General features: G+C 55.2%; 5 protein-coding genes across 5 annotated transcripts; 2 read left to right on the plus strand and 3 right to left on the minus strand.

The window, feature by feature from the left end:
* Positions 1-744: 744 nt before the first annotated feature.
* Positions 745-1,158, minus strand: CDEST_06844 (uncharacterized protein; the record flags this gene model as incomplete). Its single annotated transcript, XM_062923003.1, has 1 exon — positions 745-1,158. The coding sequence occupies one exon, from the start codon at positions 1,156-1,158 to the stop codon at positions 745-747; it is 414 nt and encodes a 137-aa protein (XP_062779054.1).
* A 422-nt stretch (positions 1,159-1,580) lies between these two features.
* Positions 1,581-4,020, minus strand: CDEST_06845 (Putative glucanosyltransferase, glycoside hydrolase superfamily). Its single transcript, XM_062923004.1, has 4 exons — positions 3,303-4,020; positions 3,227-3,250; positions 2,975-3,162; positions 1,581-2,919 (listed from the first exon to the last, which is right to left on the minus strand). Exons 1-4 carry the CDS (start codon positions 3,418-3,420, stop codon positions 1,939-1,941), a joined length of 1,311 nt encoding a protein of 436 aa, XP_062779055.1. The 5' UTR covers positions 3,421-4,020; the 3' UTR covers positions 1,581-1,938.
* Positions 4,021-7,362: 3,342 nt separating this feature from the next.
* CDEST_06846 (uncharacterized protein) lies at positions 7,363-8,048 on the plus strand (the record flags this gene model as incomplete). Its single annotated transcript, XM_062923005.1, has 2 exons — positions 7,363-7,440; positions 7,512-8,048. 2 exons carry the CDS (start codon positions 7,363-7,365, stop codon positions 7,920-7,922), a joined length of 489 nt encoding a protein of 162 aa, XP_062779056.1. The 3' UTR covers positions 7,923-8,048.
* Position 8,049: 1 nt separating this feature from the next.
* CDEST_06847 (Putative protein kinase) lies at positions 8,050-10,400 on the minus strand. The gene has a single exon (XM_062923006.1). It carries the CDS (start codon positions 9,930-9,932, stop codon positions 8,064-8,066), a length of 1,869 nt encoding a protein of 622 aa, XP_062779057.1. The 5' UTR covers positions 9,933-10,400; the 3' UTR covers positions 8,050-8,063.
* A 3,750-nt stretch (positions 10,401-14,150) lies between these two features.
* CDEST_06848 (Putative major facilitator, sugar transporter, major facilitator superfamily) lies at positions 14,151-16,490 on the plus strand. The gene is made up of 2 exons (XM_062923007.1): positions 14,151-14,524; positions 14,615-16,490. Exons 1-2 carry the CDS (start codon positions 14,335-14,337, stop codon positions 16,024-16,026), a joined length of 1,602 nt encoding a protein of 533 aa, XP_062779058.1. The 5' UTR covers positions 14,151-14,334; the 3' UTR covers positions 16,027-16,490.
* Positions 16,491-16,870: the final 380 nt, after the last annotated feature.

Raw genomic sequence — 16,870 nt, forward strand, 5'->3', positions numbered from 1 at the left:
GGCGTGGTCAAACATTGTCGACCCGAATTATCCTGTGCCACGTTCCTATCATTTATGACATGTCTTCGTTTGTCCTACAGTACGTGGAACCAACCACAAAACTCATCTATGCGACTGGGTAGTTGCGAACAACGGGGGTTCAAGTTCGCTTTCCTGGGATTTCATCGTCTACCGCTGTATCTCTATCGTCGAGTGCAGTGGGAAACCATATCAACAACGAAAGGCTAACGTAACCAAGAATGGACCGGGCTACCTTCGGGCCAGGTGAATGAAGCAGCATCGCTCGCGGTCGTCAACTCGCGCCAGGAGCAGTCCATCACAACAGCTGATAGCTCGCGTTGCAGAGCTACAAGTAATTCACATCATTCTTGGAAATATGAATTCCCAAGGTGTTTCGCAATAACCCTGCTCTATGACGATGTTGCGTCGATGTATGTTTGCCGGGGCAAAGACTATCATGAGTCCAACGCTTCGAGTCTCCTTCGAATTCCTCCTTCGAATTCCTCCCTCGAACCGATTCAGTCGTACCATGGCTAACTACGATTTCCAAGTCCATTGCCCCATGACGACGCACCTCAGGTCGTGAGCCACCCTAAGGTCAAACACGCTCCAACAAGGACCAGAATAACCCGCTTGATGCCGAGAGCATCAACCCCAGGCGCGAAAACACTGCTTGCATCTGAAGAGACTTTCGGATCTATGCCCCCATCTCCAGTCTTGAAGGCACGCCAGTCAGCAACGACATCACCTGCCGCGAGTGTCGAACAACGACGAGATACACACCCGCGGTTCGGCCCAACGACAGTCCCCCGGATGCTTCCCACACCATTCTTCCGGCTCGAAGACGCCATGGTGGTCGTTGTTACCGGAGTCGTAGACCAGAAGGCCGTGGATCAAGTGATCCGGGCGAGGTATGAAACCCTCGTGACCCTTTTTCACCTCGAAGAAGTCGGTCACAAAAACGATCCCAGTGATACAGAGGCCTACAACGCCGAAGACGAGGATGTACTTGACTGTAGGATATATCCATCCTGGTATGTGGAATTTGAAAGGCACTCGCTTCGCCGATGTCTTCTCGGGCTCTGTTTTCTTCGCCTCAGCGGCTGGCGACGGGACACTGGGAGCAAAGTTGTAACCCCACGTCACGAAGGCCGTCATATTGACAGAGACGTATCCGATGCCGCGAAGGAGGGAGGAGAGGTAGCTGGTAGATTATGTCGGGGTGTCTTCGGTATTCAGCGCTGTTGAAAACCAGCGAGAAGAAGTTTGGAGACGGCTCGTTTGTCAATAGATTGTTGATGTAGACCTCCAGAAGCAGAGAATACGGGGTTCAAGAGCAGCCGTATCTCGAGATTGGGTGTTCAGAGGCGGAAGCAACCACGAAAGCAAGAAGCCGGCTTCTTTCCAGGTTTAAGGGCGCATGAGAATAGAAGAGACGATCGCGCTTCCTTATTGCGAGGTCCGGTCAGTGCTGGCGCAGGCACACTTCAAGGTGGCTGCCAGGGCGCATGGTCTATGGCGGCCAAAGAACATGATGCCGAACAGTCTGGGAAGGAATCACGTAGAGGGGCATCGTTCGCGTGGGAACTGGCATCTATTATTCGATTCGGGACTTTTGCTGCCACCGTCTATTCTTTGAGCCGTGAACGCCTGCCATCTCCGCCCTTTAACAAGGCATTAACAATTAACAAACCATTACTCTCGCCACGGGATCGATACCTGAATAGAAAGGAACATCGACCGAGTCTTCAAGCCACCAAGCCATTCCACCGCCAACAGAGGCTGTCCACCTTCGATAAAAATAACGCCATGCGCAATGCAATGCCTTGCTTCATCATGAAGCTCCGTGTATTCGCAAATGGGGTATAGGCCATGATCCAGTTCATCGTAAAAGCGAATGCACTAAATGTACAGAAGAAAACAAGGTGGGTATGTCGGCTACATCCACACGGTGAAGAAGATCATGACACCAACCAGGCCGAAAGCCATCCCGGCGATCTGCTTGGTGCCAGATCCTGAAGGTCTCTCGGGGGCCGAGGATTCGGCGGATTCTGTTGGCGCTGCCGAAGCGCTGGTACCCGAGGCCGTGGCTGTGGCCGTCGGACTCGACGAGAAGTTGCCCCTGAATGTCTCTCCGAGAGTGGGCAAGCGAACGTTTCCATCCACCAACCAACCACCAGTGGCCTTGGGACAGTCGCGGGTTGAGACACTGGTCGGGTTGTAGTCGGACTTCATGACTCCGGTAGGAGTGATGGTAGCCCACTTGGCTTGCAGATTCTGGAATTCGGGCGAGCGAGGGATCGGAGTGCCCTTGCGGGTGAAGCCATCGTAGACGTCGCCGGTCGTGATAGTCTTGGAGACCTCGGGGCCGTACGACACGATACCGTAGCGGTTCTCCTCGTAAATCCATTCGTACACCATGGCACCGCTCCAGTCATCCACCATGGGTTCGCTGAAGATGGCGTCCTGGTCATCCCAGGTCCTGGGGCCTTGGCCAGTGATACAGCCTGTCTCGGTGAAGAAGATGGGCACAGGAAACTGCTCGGCCATGGCTTGTAAATTCGTGTAGCCTGAAGTGTTGTACGTGTTGGGGTCGCACCACTCATACGAGTTGAGCCCGAAGAAGTCGATGTTGTCCTCTGGTTTGCCGCCACAGGTGAGGTAGTCCTGCAGCATGGGTCGCAGCTCAGCAATGTCGGCGGCCGAGTAGCCGACAGGGATCTTGCGGTAGCCCTTCTGATCTCGGTAGGCCTTCATGTCTCGCGCAGCAGCCTTCATAAAAGGGGCGACCTGAGACTGGTTGTTAAGCGCGATAATCTCATTGCCGATGAAGAAGCCAAGGACGTTGTCGTATTTCTCAAAGGTATCCATTACCTTGGCGTAGGCGTTGAATTGAGTTTCGTTCCAGTACGGGTTATTCTGCTCATGTCACATTAGCGGCAATCCACACAGAGCAGTAGAGGACGGCACGGACAGGAAGGATGTACGAGTCAAAAGTGTCCAAGTCAATGAGGGTGTAGATGCCGGCGTCGTCAAAGGCTGCCATGCACCCGTCGTGGTTTGCCGCGGGGTCGACGTGGTAGATGCGAATCGCATTGGTGCCCAGCGTCTTCATGAGGTTGGCGTCGCGGACGCATTGCTCGGCGTCGACCAAGGGGTCATCTGAACAAGGTTTGGGTTAGATGTGTGCTTCTGCAAGGCATGCATTGAGTTTAGCTGGGCTAACCTGGCCTCAATTGGTACGCAACTCCTGCCATGGCGTCAGTCGCGGGTAATCTGACGGGAGTGAAATGCTGGCTTACCTTTCATGAACCATTGCCTACCGTTCTCCTCGAAGAACTTATTGCCAACAATCTCGATTGGTGCAAGGGCGGCGGTAGTGCCAAGCAGCAATGCCGAGACTAGATTGGAGACTCGCATGGTAAAGCAATAAATAATGGAAAGCCAAGTTTGTGATAAGCTTCAAACCCAAGGGCGGTAGGGGAAGAAAAACGTGAAGATGCAACGGGTTTGGTGGTGTCTAATTGTCGTGGTTCCAAAACAAATAAAGACGTCCAAGGTTCGCGAAGACGACGACGGTGACGAGCGGAGGATATAAGTCGTCCCAAGAAGAGATGCTCTCCAAATCGAAATGCGGACAGAAAAGCAAGAGCAGTCGTTTGTCGCGCTGGTGCAGGCGCAGGTAACGGAGAAAAGTAAAGACTGACTGTCGGTCGTCGTTGCCTCTCTCGTCGTCGGTTCGTCCTATCCACTCCTCTCTCTTCCAACTCGGGTGTCGGTTCACCAATTCACCAACAACACAGCAACCAAGCCCTTCACTTTGCAGGTCGACTCCAACTCGGCACACCCTTCCAATGCGACGGCCAACGGTTCTTCTTGGCAGGAACGACAGAAAATGCGCAGAGTTGCGAGCGCGGGAACCGTTCTGGAGGGCGTCAGGCGAGGTGGAAAGGAAGGAGAGGCCTGGGTAGGTATCGTAGGTAAGCAGGCAGCCTCACACCAAGCAACAATGACATGTCGGGTCGGGGGAAGGGAGGGAAGCTGTGATTATTATTATTCTGATTCACCCCAGCTCCTCTCCTCTCGCTGCAGGTTGACGCGGGACAGGCTTCGAACAGCAAGGCCCTGCAATTTTTTCCCTCTCTGTCTTCGTTTGTCACCCCCTGCCGGCGGCCTTTCTCACACACGGTTGCTCTCTTTCTCTTTTTGGAATCCCATCCCACCTCTCCACACACGTGGAGTACCAAACAGACGAAAAATCCGCCAAGGAACTGGAGCTTGGAGCTCGCCCTGGTGCTAGCAATGGCACCGGTCCAGGGTGGGAAACGATGGCGGCAGGGGTGCGGCGACGAGGGGAAGAGGGGGGAAAACCCGAACAGACTCTCCCACACCAGGGACGTCAAGCTTGAAGCAACAAGGCCGACTGCATGGGTCTGGGTCAATGGAGGTGCGCCATGTTGTGCCATTGGCAGCCGGCCAGGGAGGCAGCACCGCCTATCTTGATTGTCGCCCGGCCGAACAGTGACCAGGTCTGACTCTGGCTGAGCTGGACTGGACTGGAGGGCTGATGCACAATTGAAATGGACTTGCTGCTGCAGACCGGCGGCGTTGGTTGGCCTCATTGGGGGCAACGCGGGTGGGTGGGTGATGCTAGACGAGGGTGGGAACACGGCTCCCTCCCCCCATCCAAAGCAGGCTGACTGTAAGAAAACGACGACGCGTCCGTCTCGTTGGCCTGCTTGATACTGAGAGGAGGACAGGTATGACATCGTTCCTTCCAGGGCTGATGATTATGCCCAGAATCCTTCCGTCCCTTAGGCCCCCAGAGCCCACCGTCCATGTCACGACCAGGTAGGTGCTATCTCTGCTTTCGATCGGCCGATGCAATGCCCTCACCATCCCAGGACGACAATAAACCTGACGCCGGCGTCTAGGCAACGAACAATGAGGCAGAAGTAGAGACAACCCCCAAGTGTAGCCAAACCCGGCGTTTTCTTTCTTTTGCCCCCACGACCACAGACAACATGGCGCCATCCATCCGAAGCCACGCCCGTCTTTGATACCTGTCCAACCAAACTGGCGCGATTGGTTCGCGTCGTTTCGTATCCTTTCCACTGGCCTGGCCTTTGCTACCTTTTACATCCATGGGCTATAGAGCATGACCCAGCTGGCCTGCGACTACGAGTCGGAGCCACGGGAATCGGACCGAGCTTTTTCATGGCGGATGGTTGGTCTGACGCTAGGCCGCCAGCTAGAGATTTTTGGTGCTGGCAATCCACACAATAGACAAAGGGTCCGACTGTGTACACTACAACTCACAACTCGGCACCGCTAGCAAACTTTGGGAAGAATCCAGATTGATATTGCTAGCCCCGTGCTCTCTTCCGCTTCAGCGGCTCGCCTAGACCGGCCCACGGGGTTCTGCCTTTTCAGATTGGCGATGGCCAGCCATGCTGCAGGGTACGGCTGGAAACTTTTGGTGGGGGCTTTGCTCTCTTCATTTCCTAACCAAGGCAGATGTCAAACCCAATACATAGCCAGTAAGCGCGGCAGCACGGCAAAACTCAGTGATGTACCCCCGTCCTTGATAACGAGCATGACGCAACGCTCTGATCGCAGGATTCCATCGAGAACCCTCTGAGTCTAGCAGTCCGACAATCATTGATGCGTGCTAGGGTAAGCTTAACATTGATCTTACTTCTCTTTGTTGGAATCATGTCGACTGCAAGTTACAACAGCCACTGTAGTTTAGTGTAGAAAAAACGGACATGGAAACCCAGGTTTCGGTTTCGCGCTGGAGAGCAGCAACTGAACGCCCGTCAGTGGCCGACCTGGACAGCGCCAACAGGACCTGTGGATCCGGGCACCAGCTTCCTGTCTCAATGTGACATATCAATAGCGCCCCGGGCGAATCCGTTGTTGCGACTCGCAGCAATCCCTAGGTGCTGGGAGTTCTGCGCGTGCCAGCTGCACCTCTCCCGTCATCGTCCTTTGCAGTTGGCACACAGCAGGAGGCAGCATTGAAGCAGGTGGTACGCCACAAACAGGCCCCCTTCCTCGGCATCCTCATGCGACGGACCGACCGCCAGGTGCTGTGTTGACATCGTTTATCACCGAGCAATCGCAACCTCGTGAGGCCGAATAGAGTACACTGCAGAGGAGCCTTTCCCTTGTCGTTCGATGGATAAATGTCCATACACTGGCAAGCAGAAGCAGGCTTCCCTCGTCGGTCAGCACCCTGCATGGACTTGAAACCTTAGAGATCAACCCCTCGACAGCGGCCCCGACTCAAGCTTCCCCCAATATGCCACCAAAGCCCGCGGCATCCGGAGAAGGTGACCACCAACGACCAAAGATCAAGACTCGTGGCGGGATAATGCTGCCAGGTGAAAAAAGGACGACGCGGCCAGCGAAGATCGTAAGGGTCTAACGGGGTGCCAAGCTAACGCCGCGCCGCGCCCATCGTTGGAAACATGGGCGATCCTCCCTCGGCGCGTGTGAGGGCGGCGACACCACGCTTCCACAACGAGTCTAAAAGATAAGACCGCCAACTCTCATCGTCCGGTACTCGTAAGACTTGGCGTTCCCCTACCCCTCATACGACATGTATTCGTAATAACAGCCGGGCCAAGATGCGGAGACAGTTGAGGTGCCGGGGCAGCTCTAGACGAACGACAAGTACGATGTACAGTTTCGGGGCCGCCCCGAAAAGAGTGTCGTGTGTATTGGCCTCCCAAGGTGAACCATGAACAAAGACATGGTTCGCACATGTTTCGCCGGCGGCCAGCTTGAATGAGGCAAAGCAATGACCAAGCTCTCGCTCATTCGTTCGCCCAAACACGCAACCTCAGCTACAAGTCTTGAGATGCAAGTCAAGGTAAGGTGTTTCGGGAGCAGCTCCCCTGGTTGGCGGCAGCTCGAAACGGGATGGCTACCAGAGCAAACGACGGCAAAGGCTGCCTCCGAAAACCAAGTTCCAGGCCTTCTCTGGACCACAGGCGCTGCCCCGACAGAGCATGTTAACCGCCAATATGACACAGCCAAGGTGCTTGCGACTCGACGCATATGCGGCTACTCACTTTTCACCTAGCCATGGCTGTGAAGGTCAGCGACAGATGACGGCCGACTTCCACTCCACAGTGAAATGGGAAAATAGACTCATCAATCCCGGGTAACATGTCCGTCCTGCTTCGCCTCACCGAAAGGTAAAAGCCTCTTTACCGAGCTGCCTGCCTGCCTGCCCACCAACCTCCCCGGGGTGCCTGCTGAGGGGGTGTCCTATTCACCCTCTTTCGGGTTTCCGTTTGTCATATAAACAGCCCATTCGGTGGAAATAGCATCACGTAACACGCAGCACAGATAATGCCATCCTCAGATGTCCGTCAGCGCGCAGGGTGCGTATTGCTTGCCAACCCAGCTTGCCAGCACCCAATCCGGCAGGTTTATCCCCCCCCCCCCCCCCCCCCCCCCCCCTTTTTGACGCGGGCCTCCGTTCGTTGTGAGGGCGTAAGACAAGTCCTGGACCGTTTGCGGTACAAAAAGGTCAAAGGTTCCCTTTCCCCCGCCGTCCGCCAGCCTGCGGCTCGGCTTTACGTTCATTCTGCTTTACTCTGCGTGACGCCGTGCTCCATAACACTCCAAGCTCCACACGTCAACGGCTCGAAATCACATCCGGAGGGGATCACAATATAGATAAGTCTTTCGGGAAACGAAACCTTTACTTCTCAACATTTTTTGTCTTCTTCATAAATCCTACCATGGCCCCTTTTTCCAGGGCACGATCATTTCATTTGCAGCAGAGGTATCGCCGAGAGCAAGAAAAAGGAACAAACGCAACGGGAAAACAAAAACCTTCAACAAATCATATCCTAACACTCCAGCCCCCATCCAGGCAGATGGCTCGTCCGGCACATCTTGTTTGAATCTTGTTTGAGATTCCGGTGCACAACTCAAGCAGCTTGGTATGGTATCGATATCGAGACTGCGCCAAACCAATGAAAACAAAATTGCTCATCACTCCTTTCTCGTACCGTACACTTCTCCCACTCGGGGCGGGGTCGGGCTCAGTAAACCGGAGCTCGGTCGCCGCGTCCGCCTCGTACAGCGGGGCCCGAGTCCCACGGCGGCCCTGGCGACCGCGCCGGGGGTACCCGGATGTTCCGGATGGCTGTGAACCCGGTCGCAAGATCCCGTTCTTGGTCTCGCTCGCTGCTGGCCGCACTACTGACTCCGCTGTTGTTCGACATGCCGCCGCTACTGTTCGTCCTCGAATGGGATAGCCCTCTCGGGCTGATGCTTCCGCTCAGGCTTTCGCTATCACGCCTCGACGGCTGGGACACGGAGTTTTGCCGGGTCGGCTGTGGCACGAGCTCCATGTTGGGACTTTCCGTCTGTATGCGCAAGTTTGACATGCCGAAGTCCCATCCTCCATACTGGTGCACGCAGTGAGGTTCTGTTATGTCGCAGTACTTGGTCAGGATCTGGTAGACCTGGGTCTGCACCTCGGCCGCCGAGGGACGATCGAGGGGGTTTGCGGATAGCATGCGGGCGACGATATGCATCAATGGTACGATGCCTCGAAACACATAACCGCCGTCGGATGAAGAGACCTTCTTGGACGCCTCCTTGGCCAGTGTCGACATCCACGATTCGACCTGCCCTAGGTTCTTGTGGAAGGACGAGTCCAGTACCGCGCCACCGCGACCCGGGGTCTTGTGCTTGGCAGCCCGATGGGCCGAGAAACTCTTTGTTGTCTTCTTAACAAGGAAGCTCATCAAGTCCAGGATGACGCAGCCGAGGGAGAAGATGTCAGCGGCCTGCGGGTTCAGATACGGATTCGGAGTGTTTAGCATCGCGTTTGGGCTGCTTGGGTTATCATTTCGCGGAATGGAGAAGTTGGTATGGGTTTCTGGAGACGTCGATATGGCCATTGTCGCCGTCGCCGCCCCACGGCCCAAGGGGCTCGTCGGGCCGCCCGTGGGGCGAAACCACTGCTCGGGCGCTGCGTAGTCATACGACTCCCGGTCGAACGAATTCTTGTCCGTATAGCCGGCGAGCACCTCAGCGTTTAGTCTCGTAAAGTCGGAGTAGAAGATGTGGAGCTGGCTCGTGAAGAGGATCGTCGACGGCTTGATGTTACCATGGCAAAGCCTCCGGCTGTGGAGGTACGCGAGGGTATCGGCAAGACACAGAATCCAGTTCATGACGGTGCGTCTTCTCTCTCTCTTGGCCAGGTTCTTGAAGTTGGACGGGTTGTTGCCGAAGAAGGACTTCAGGTTGGAGTCGGTACCAGGTGTGAAGAGGACGTATGCCGCCCCGCCTTGGGTGTACGAGGCGTAATACGAGACCAAATGGTCATTCTGGATGCACCCAATGCTATTGAGTATCTCAACAAACTCGTTTCTGGAAAGCTGGCCGACGCCGGTACCCAAAGGGATGCGGCGGCGGTAGAAAACCAAACCAGGACAGTTGGGAAGGACGACCTTGTCGACTGCGTTGTTGCCGGCCGGGCGACGCTCGACAACATCGAGAGGAACGAGCTCGTGGTCGTTGAAAGCGACCTGGTCGCCTCGTTGGAAGGGCCTGAGCAAGTAGGTGAACTGGCGAACGAAGAACTTGCGTTCGATCTTGTCGTCCCTTACGGCGGTCAGCCTGAGGCGCTCGACGTGTTCGGAAGAGATGGGCAGATCGTGGTCGTCCCAGGAGTCGTCGATAATGCCGAATATCTGGTCTGGGATCTTGAGGTCGACGAGGATCAAGAAGATACGCTTGGCTTTGTTGTTGATCCAATCCCAATACGTCTCGTCCGTCAAGCCGTCGCCAAATGCCAGTGGTCTGTCTAAGCGCTCGATTTCCTCGGGCAGCAGGTACTGACAGACGAACTGCCTCGTGACAGTAGCGTCGATCCTGCCGGCATCCCACCACTGACCCATGGTGCCAAATGTCAAGAGCTGAAGACGTTCGTGACGACACGACCAGTCTCGCGGGGTCGTCGGATCAGCTCAGTCCGTGCCTGGCTCGTTCTGGGTGCTGGCTCTGGCTCTGGCCCAGCCTTGCCTCGCCTGGCCTCGGTGTACCTTTTGCGGTGCGTTTGGTTCGTCGCTCTTTTTTCGGTCGCTAGCCCCCTGACAATGCGGTGACGTGCCTGCCGTCTAGGACGCTGACGATACAGGCTGCATTACCGCGTGCCCTCAGAGCCCGGTTCAGCTTCACTTTAGAGGAGCTGGGGTGGGCGGGATGTGGGAGCTGAAAGCGGAGAGCTGCAGAATTCACCAAGCAAGAGATTTTTTTCTGTTCTGGGTAGTGTGTGAGGTTTGGTTTATGTTTGAGACGAAGCCGATCAGGTCGGTGTCCTGGGCGGGAACGGAATTATTTCATAGGTACGGAGCAGTAGGGGTTGGTTTGTCAGTTCCATGTCATGTCGAGTCTGCCCACCTCTGCTTCCACGTTTGGGAACCCTCAGTTAAAGAGAAGAGATAGGGCAGCTTGCCTTACTGAGGTACTTACTTTACTTACCTGCCTTGCCTGCCTTGGGCCGGTAGGTAGGTACCTTCCGGTCCCTCGCGGGTGCCTTACTGTAGGAACCTACCTAGGAAGACGTACCGTCTGCAATTGCCCAGTATCAGCGGCCCACACTCGGATGGTGCGGGTTTTGGCTTTTACCTTTGGGGACGCAGCGGGCGGCACAGCGGGGGCAAGGTTGGTAGCCTGTAGCACACTGCCTAGGTACTGCAGAAGTGGTAACAGAAGACGAAGAGTACCCCGTCTTGCGGGCGCAAGCGCGGTTGCATAAGCCATCGCCATGATACCAGTCTCATCCTCGCTCCTAGATGGGACACTGCACGCGCGACACTTGTACCTGTACCCCCAAACCCCCCGCCCTTTGTAGTGCAGAATGAAGTCCCCTGCGGCGCTTGCGCATAGGGGCTGAGAGTGCCGTAGCCCCTCTCCTTCAAAGTCCCCAAGACGTCGTCGACGCCCTACAATACTCATTGGCTAGATAGGGCAAAGATAAGAAGTCGTGGGGACTGCCCATCCGAAGCGCCACTTTCTATTTGACGGTGTGCTACCACATACTTGACCCGCGAGAAGCCACGCCATACACATGCCTACCCCGAAGCCAATCGCGGTGCAGTATCCTGTGCGGGATGAAGTAAAGACATGCTTGGCGTGCGTTGGCGTCGAATAACAGCTGGTTTTTGAATCACACGCGACACCGACGGTTCTCTTTGAATCAGGTCATCGCGGAGTCTGTCCGCTCCCCGACTGACTCTTACACTCCTCGCGCCTCTTGCCGAAGACCCTCCAGGACGTCCCCTCCATCAGGGGTTAGTTAGTCAAACGTCATGGTCCCCCCGGTGCCTACCGCGTGGGTGTTGGTGGGGACTCATTGAGTCTTTCCCCCCACTCGACGACATTTGTTGAATGTCTTCTTCGGATGTCTACTTGTCAATGTCTTGTGTTTTTTTTTTTGCGTTCCACCGAGCTCGCCAGCGTCGTGCGACTGAACGGAAAGGTTAGGCGCAGACCAGGGCGAGGGAAGTAGGGTCGGCGAGGTGGCCTGTTTTGAAGGGGAAATGCACTCGTCGACTCCGCGTACATGCCTCGACGACCCAACAGACAAATCGGAGTACTGTACTGCGCAGACGAGCGGGCGTTCGAGAAATCCGGCCGCGGTTCAACATGCTCCCCCCTCCGCCAAGGTTGCACACGCCCTTTCTGCCCGTGTGTCTCCAGGGAGTCCAGCCCCCGCGACACTCTCAGGAGGGTCCATCAATCGACGACTGTCGAACGGGTTTTGACACCGCATCGTGTTGGTTTGACAACTAGCGGGGATTCGGTGCCGCCTGAATTATGGATCGTCGAGCGAGCAGCATCACTTGAGTCGGGTGAAGGATCAAAGTGCAGCCGGCAGGAAGTACAGATATTAGCGGGCAGTAAGTAGGTATGAGGATCACAAAGAAAGTCGGAATGCGCCGGTGAGAGGTCGGGGTTTCTCCGCGAACAGTTGCCGACCTACCTTAGGTACCTACCCAAGTACAGGTACATATGGGCCGGACTTCTTTGAGAGCCGCACGTCGTCGAGTCGTCAGGAAGAAACGATCTAGAACCACTCGACCGTCCCTCTCTGGTCGCGTTTACTTACTCAAAAAGTAGCCTTTCGGAATAGCCCCATAGTCAATTCATCTCAACTCTTTCACGCCAACCTTTCAAGACATCAACCAACCGAGGCCTCGGTTCAAGGGCGGACGGGCGATGAGCCTGTCCTCTTTCTTTTTGCAGACACCATTCGGCCCTTACCCCAGCGACGATCCCCCGGACCAAACGACATCTGCCGCCAACGTTGTTGGGCTGGCAGTAGCCTGTCAGTCAGCGACTCTGTGTTGTCGAGTCTCAACCCCGTACCGACACATGCCCTTCCTTATGTCACTATTGACCGCCCAGAAAACCACCGCCTTGGCGCGCACAAAGAAGCATTGTCCCATTGCTGCGTCACTCAGGATCAGGGCGAGACTTTGTTGCGCCCGCACTCTTCTCGGACCCACAAAAGCGCAGAAGACTCCTTGCACCACCTATTCCCTTCTGACATATGACAAAGTTACAGTTCGCAACATTTATATGTAGCCTGAGAGTCTAATGCGCGTGTGCTGCTACCCGACATGGCATGTACTGGGATCCCGACTATTGACACTTGATAATCTAGACCGCTGGATAGACCTAGGCGCTTGACCTGATAACCAACCACCCTACAAAACCATACCCTACAAAACCAAGCGACAGGGCAATCTGTTAATCAGATAGACCAAGGCTTCGGCGCTGCTACATGCAACTGGTCTCTGTCGTTCGGATTCGTCCCAACGCTTCTAAGTCACATTCACAAATTTGTTCCTGGACGGGAAGAGAATAGCATACCGGCACCTGCGTTCGGCGACCTGCTTCGAGGCCACTGGCATATGGCCAGCATACACTGTACGGATACCTCTGCAGCATCTCATGGTTCACTATCCACAGCCAAGCAATTTCGCTCGCCTTGGCGGTGTCAAGCGAAAATCACCGAAGGAAATCGTTCCCTTTGGGCGTCGTCCATTGGACCGTCAGCATCTTAGACAATAAGAGAGATGGGCGCTCTGAAGTCGATGATCACCTGGTAAGCCCTTCCAAGCCAGCTGTCTATGCCTATCAATCCGCGATACGCAATATCTCTCGCCTCGTATTACACGAACTGGTAACCCAACAATCTCCAAGGCCATATTGAAGTTGTGGAACGTAATATTGTCCAAGTACAACAACCTCAACCGGGGAACATATTGTGAATCTTTAAGCTCACCGCTCCTTGTCATTAGGCAGGCAGACTCGGGAGGAGTATATTCGACCCTCCGAAACAGTGAGTCGAACAACAGAGCTGGGCCTTGTTCGCCTTCCATGAATGCCAACAGATCTTGCCCGTTGGGCTGCTCTTTACAACACCAATGAAGGCTTCCCCTGACACGTAGTCACATTGCCTTTGCGCCGTTCGAATACGGCGTGATATGGTCAGAGGCTTGGTCGTGCTTGTTTTGGATCAGATGCAATAACCGCGGACCAACCCCACCATCGCCAACTCTGCCAAGTCCGTGTCTAGGTCGCCGATAAGGTAAAAATCGCGAAAAGGCCGTCTTTCCCCCTTTTCCCCCCCTCGTCCGAGGCACGGGCGTTCTTCAGTCTCCGCTAGAACCGCCCTCCTTCAATGTCGAGCGGATTGACAAACCCTCTCAATTCCAGTTGGGTTGGTTTACATAAGCTGTCAACTCATCCGAGTGGATTGGGACTGGGCAACGGCCTGGAGTGCCCTGGATAATCAGGGTGACCGACGCCTGGGCGGCTCCTATTGTGTCACGAGATGATCAGTGCTTCGCGGTGGAGGGCGGTGAAGGGCTGCCGAGTTTCGGATTCACGGAGGTTCAAGCTGACTGGTTCTGGCGAAAGTGCGGCCCTTTCGTCTCCGTTGAGGGATAGAAGGGTACCTCACCTAGCGCCATTCCCTGCAGCAACATCAGGTACCTCCGCAACTGATGGCGTGCAGGGGCCTGGTGACGAGTGCCCCGCAAGCCCCAAGCTTCCCGGCAAGGGAGTTGAGGCTACGACATGGCAACTCTAAATGCGTAACGTGGCCAGCATCCCGCTGTTCAACATCAACCACGCCTTCTTCCACCACGACCGACGGTGCCGAGACGCACTCCGAAGAATGGCCTTTTGAAGGGCTAATAATCACCTTATATCGAACGTGCGACAAGTCGACGGCCACGCCAAAGATTCTTCATACGCCACATCAACTCAGGCAGCCCTTTCGCCACAATGCCCGACTCGATGGACGCCCCGTTAATGGCCGGTCGCCAGGACCGTGACGACGAGTTGGACTACCGCGACGCGGACGAGGAAGCCGATGTCCTACCCCCGTCAATGAAGCATTCACAACCATCAACGCCCAGTCTCTTCGTCTGGCTTCTTACCTTTGCCGCCGGCATCAGCGGTTTGCTGTTTGGATGTGAGTTTGGCCGCGCAGTATAGCATCGAAGCAGTGTGTGGGTGTATTTGTGCGTGAGAGAGACAGAGTTCTGACCATATATGTATCCAGATGATACGGGCGTAATATCGGCAACTCTTGTCAAGATCGATACCTCACTCTCCAACCGAACCCTGACGACATTCGACAAGTCCATTATTACATCTAGTACTGCGCTCTTTGCGCTTCTCGTATCTCCCTTCTCGTCCATTGTCGCCGATGCACTGGGCCGCAAGCGTGTTATCCTCGTCGCCGATATTCTCTTCATCCTTGGCGCATTGATGCAAGCATGGGCCGGCACAGTCACGTCCATGGTGATAGGCAGGTCGATAGTCGGCGCGGCTGTTGGAGCTGCCAGCTTCGTCGTCCCTCTGTACATCGCTGAGCTGGCCCCTGCCAGCCATCGTGGGCGATTGGTGACGATGAACGTCCTGTTCATCACGCTAGGCCAGGTTGTTGCGTACATCATCGGTTGGGCTTTTGCAGAGTACGGCGACCAGTCCACGGGATGGCGATGGATGGTTGGCTTGGGAGCTCTTCCTGCCGCCCTGCAATGCTCAATTCTCGTGCTGATGCCTGAATCACCACGATGGCTCGTCATGGTGGGCCAGTCGCTGAAGGCGAAGAAGGTGGTCGAGAAGGTCCTCGGCAACACGGTCGGCGGCATGAGGAATGCTGAGGCCGTCATCAAGGAAATCGAAATCGAGATTAGGGAGGAAAGAGAAGTCATGAGACGGGAGGGAACGCCGCGCATGGAGTGGTGGGGTGGATGGCAAGAGCTGTTCTCGGTCGGGAGAAACAAGCGCGCGCTGGTCATCACATGCCTGCTCCAGGGTCTCCAGCAACTTTGCGGGTTCAATTCGCTCATGTACTTCTCGGCGACCATCTTCAAGATGGTGGGCTTCGGCTCGCCCACACTCACCGCCATGAGCGTCGCCGTCACCAACTTCCTCTTCACGGTGGCAGCGCTGTGTCTCATCGACCGTATCGGAAGGCGCAAGATTCTGCTCTACTCCCTGCCGTTCATGGTTGCGGGGCTGATGCTGGCGGCGTACGGGTTTTCTTTCATCGACCTGCGGCCCGAAACGGCGGCCGCCAGCGAGGGCGGTACGGGCGAAGGAGCTGGTACGGATAGAGGAGCGGCGGTGTTGATTCTCATCAGCATTATGGGGTACGTCGCTGCGTATGCCCTCGGACTAGGCAATGTGCCATGGATGCAGAGTGAGCTGTTCCCGCTGGCGGTGCGGTCCATCGGCAGTGGAGTGTCAACTGCGACGAACTGGGGTGCCAACTTTGTCGTCGGCTTGACATTCCTCCCGCTCATGGATGCACTCAGTCCTTCATGGACATTTGTACTATACGCATTGGTATGCTTGCTGGGATATGGACTGGTCTGGCGCATCTATCCCGAGACGTCTGGCTTGACCCTCGAGGAGGCGACGAACCTGTTGGAGAACGGATGGGGGGTCCGACGTAACATCTGACTTCTGGAGGCCTGTAATTGAGATCGAAAGGGACCACACTGTTTTGTACATTCAATCGCTACCTAGAGGCAATCTAGTCAATTCATCCTACTTTTGAAGATGTTTAATGCGGGAGTATCTTGTAGGTGTGGAAACACGAGCGCACTGGACCAAATGGTCTGTATACTTTGCTACTGTTGATCAAGAAGTATGCACCTTGGTACACCATGCCATGTGTCTTAAATTTCCAGTCAACCTACCTACATATACTCTCGAAGTAGCTAAATATGTCTCGACTTATGTTTGTAGTTACCATATCAAAGTAAATTCTACTCATCTTTGTTCAGTGTAGCATGTTTCATTTGAAGAATGGACGGGCGAAATCCACGTCGTGCGAGAACCTTCTGAAGCAATGGATGCGGCAGGGGGAGCCAACAGCATGGCTTCGTTCCAGGCCTTTCTGGAAATTTTCAACTGTTGGACCGTAAGAGCGAGTGGAGAACTTTCCAATCGGGATTTTCTCTTGTTTTTATTTTCTCTCTTCTTCTTCCCTAGCGGGCGGGGCAACCGGGTCAGGGACGAAGAGTCGAAAAGTTCGTCTTCCGCTCCGTGTGACTCGGGAGGGGAACGGAAGGCGGCAAGAAGCGGCATTGGGCTTCGTTGGGCTCGGCGAGGTGAGGGTCTTGAGGGTGCGCCGAGGGGCCGCCGGGGGGGGGGGGGGGGATGTGGATGAAGGAACAGGAAGATGAGAGATGAGAGATGACGGATGGGCCCACGATCGTCTCGCCTTGGGCAGTGTTATCCAATCTTACCGTACATCCGTCCTTTCCCTATTTCGTTTTTTGCTAGTATCTTTCTCCATTTT

Source organism: Colletotrichum destructivum, chromosome 4 (genome assembly GCF_034447905.1).
Source record: "Colletotrichum destructivum chromosome 4, complete sequence".
NCBI classification, from domain to species: domain Eukaryota; kingdom Fungi; phylum Ascomycota; class Sordariomycetes; order Glomerellales; family Glomerellaceae; genus Colletotrichum; species Colletotrichum destructivum.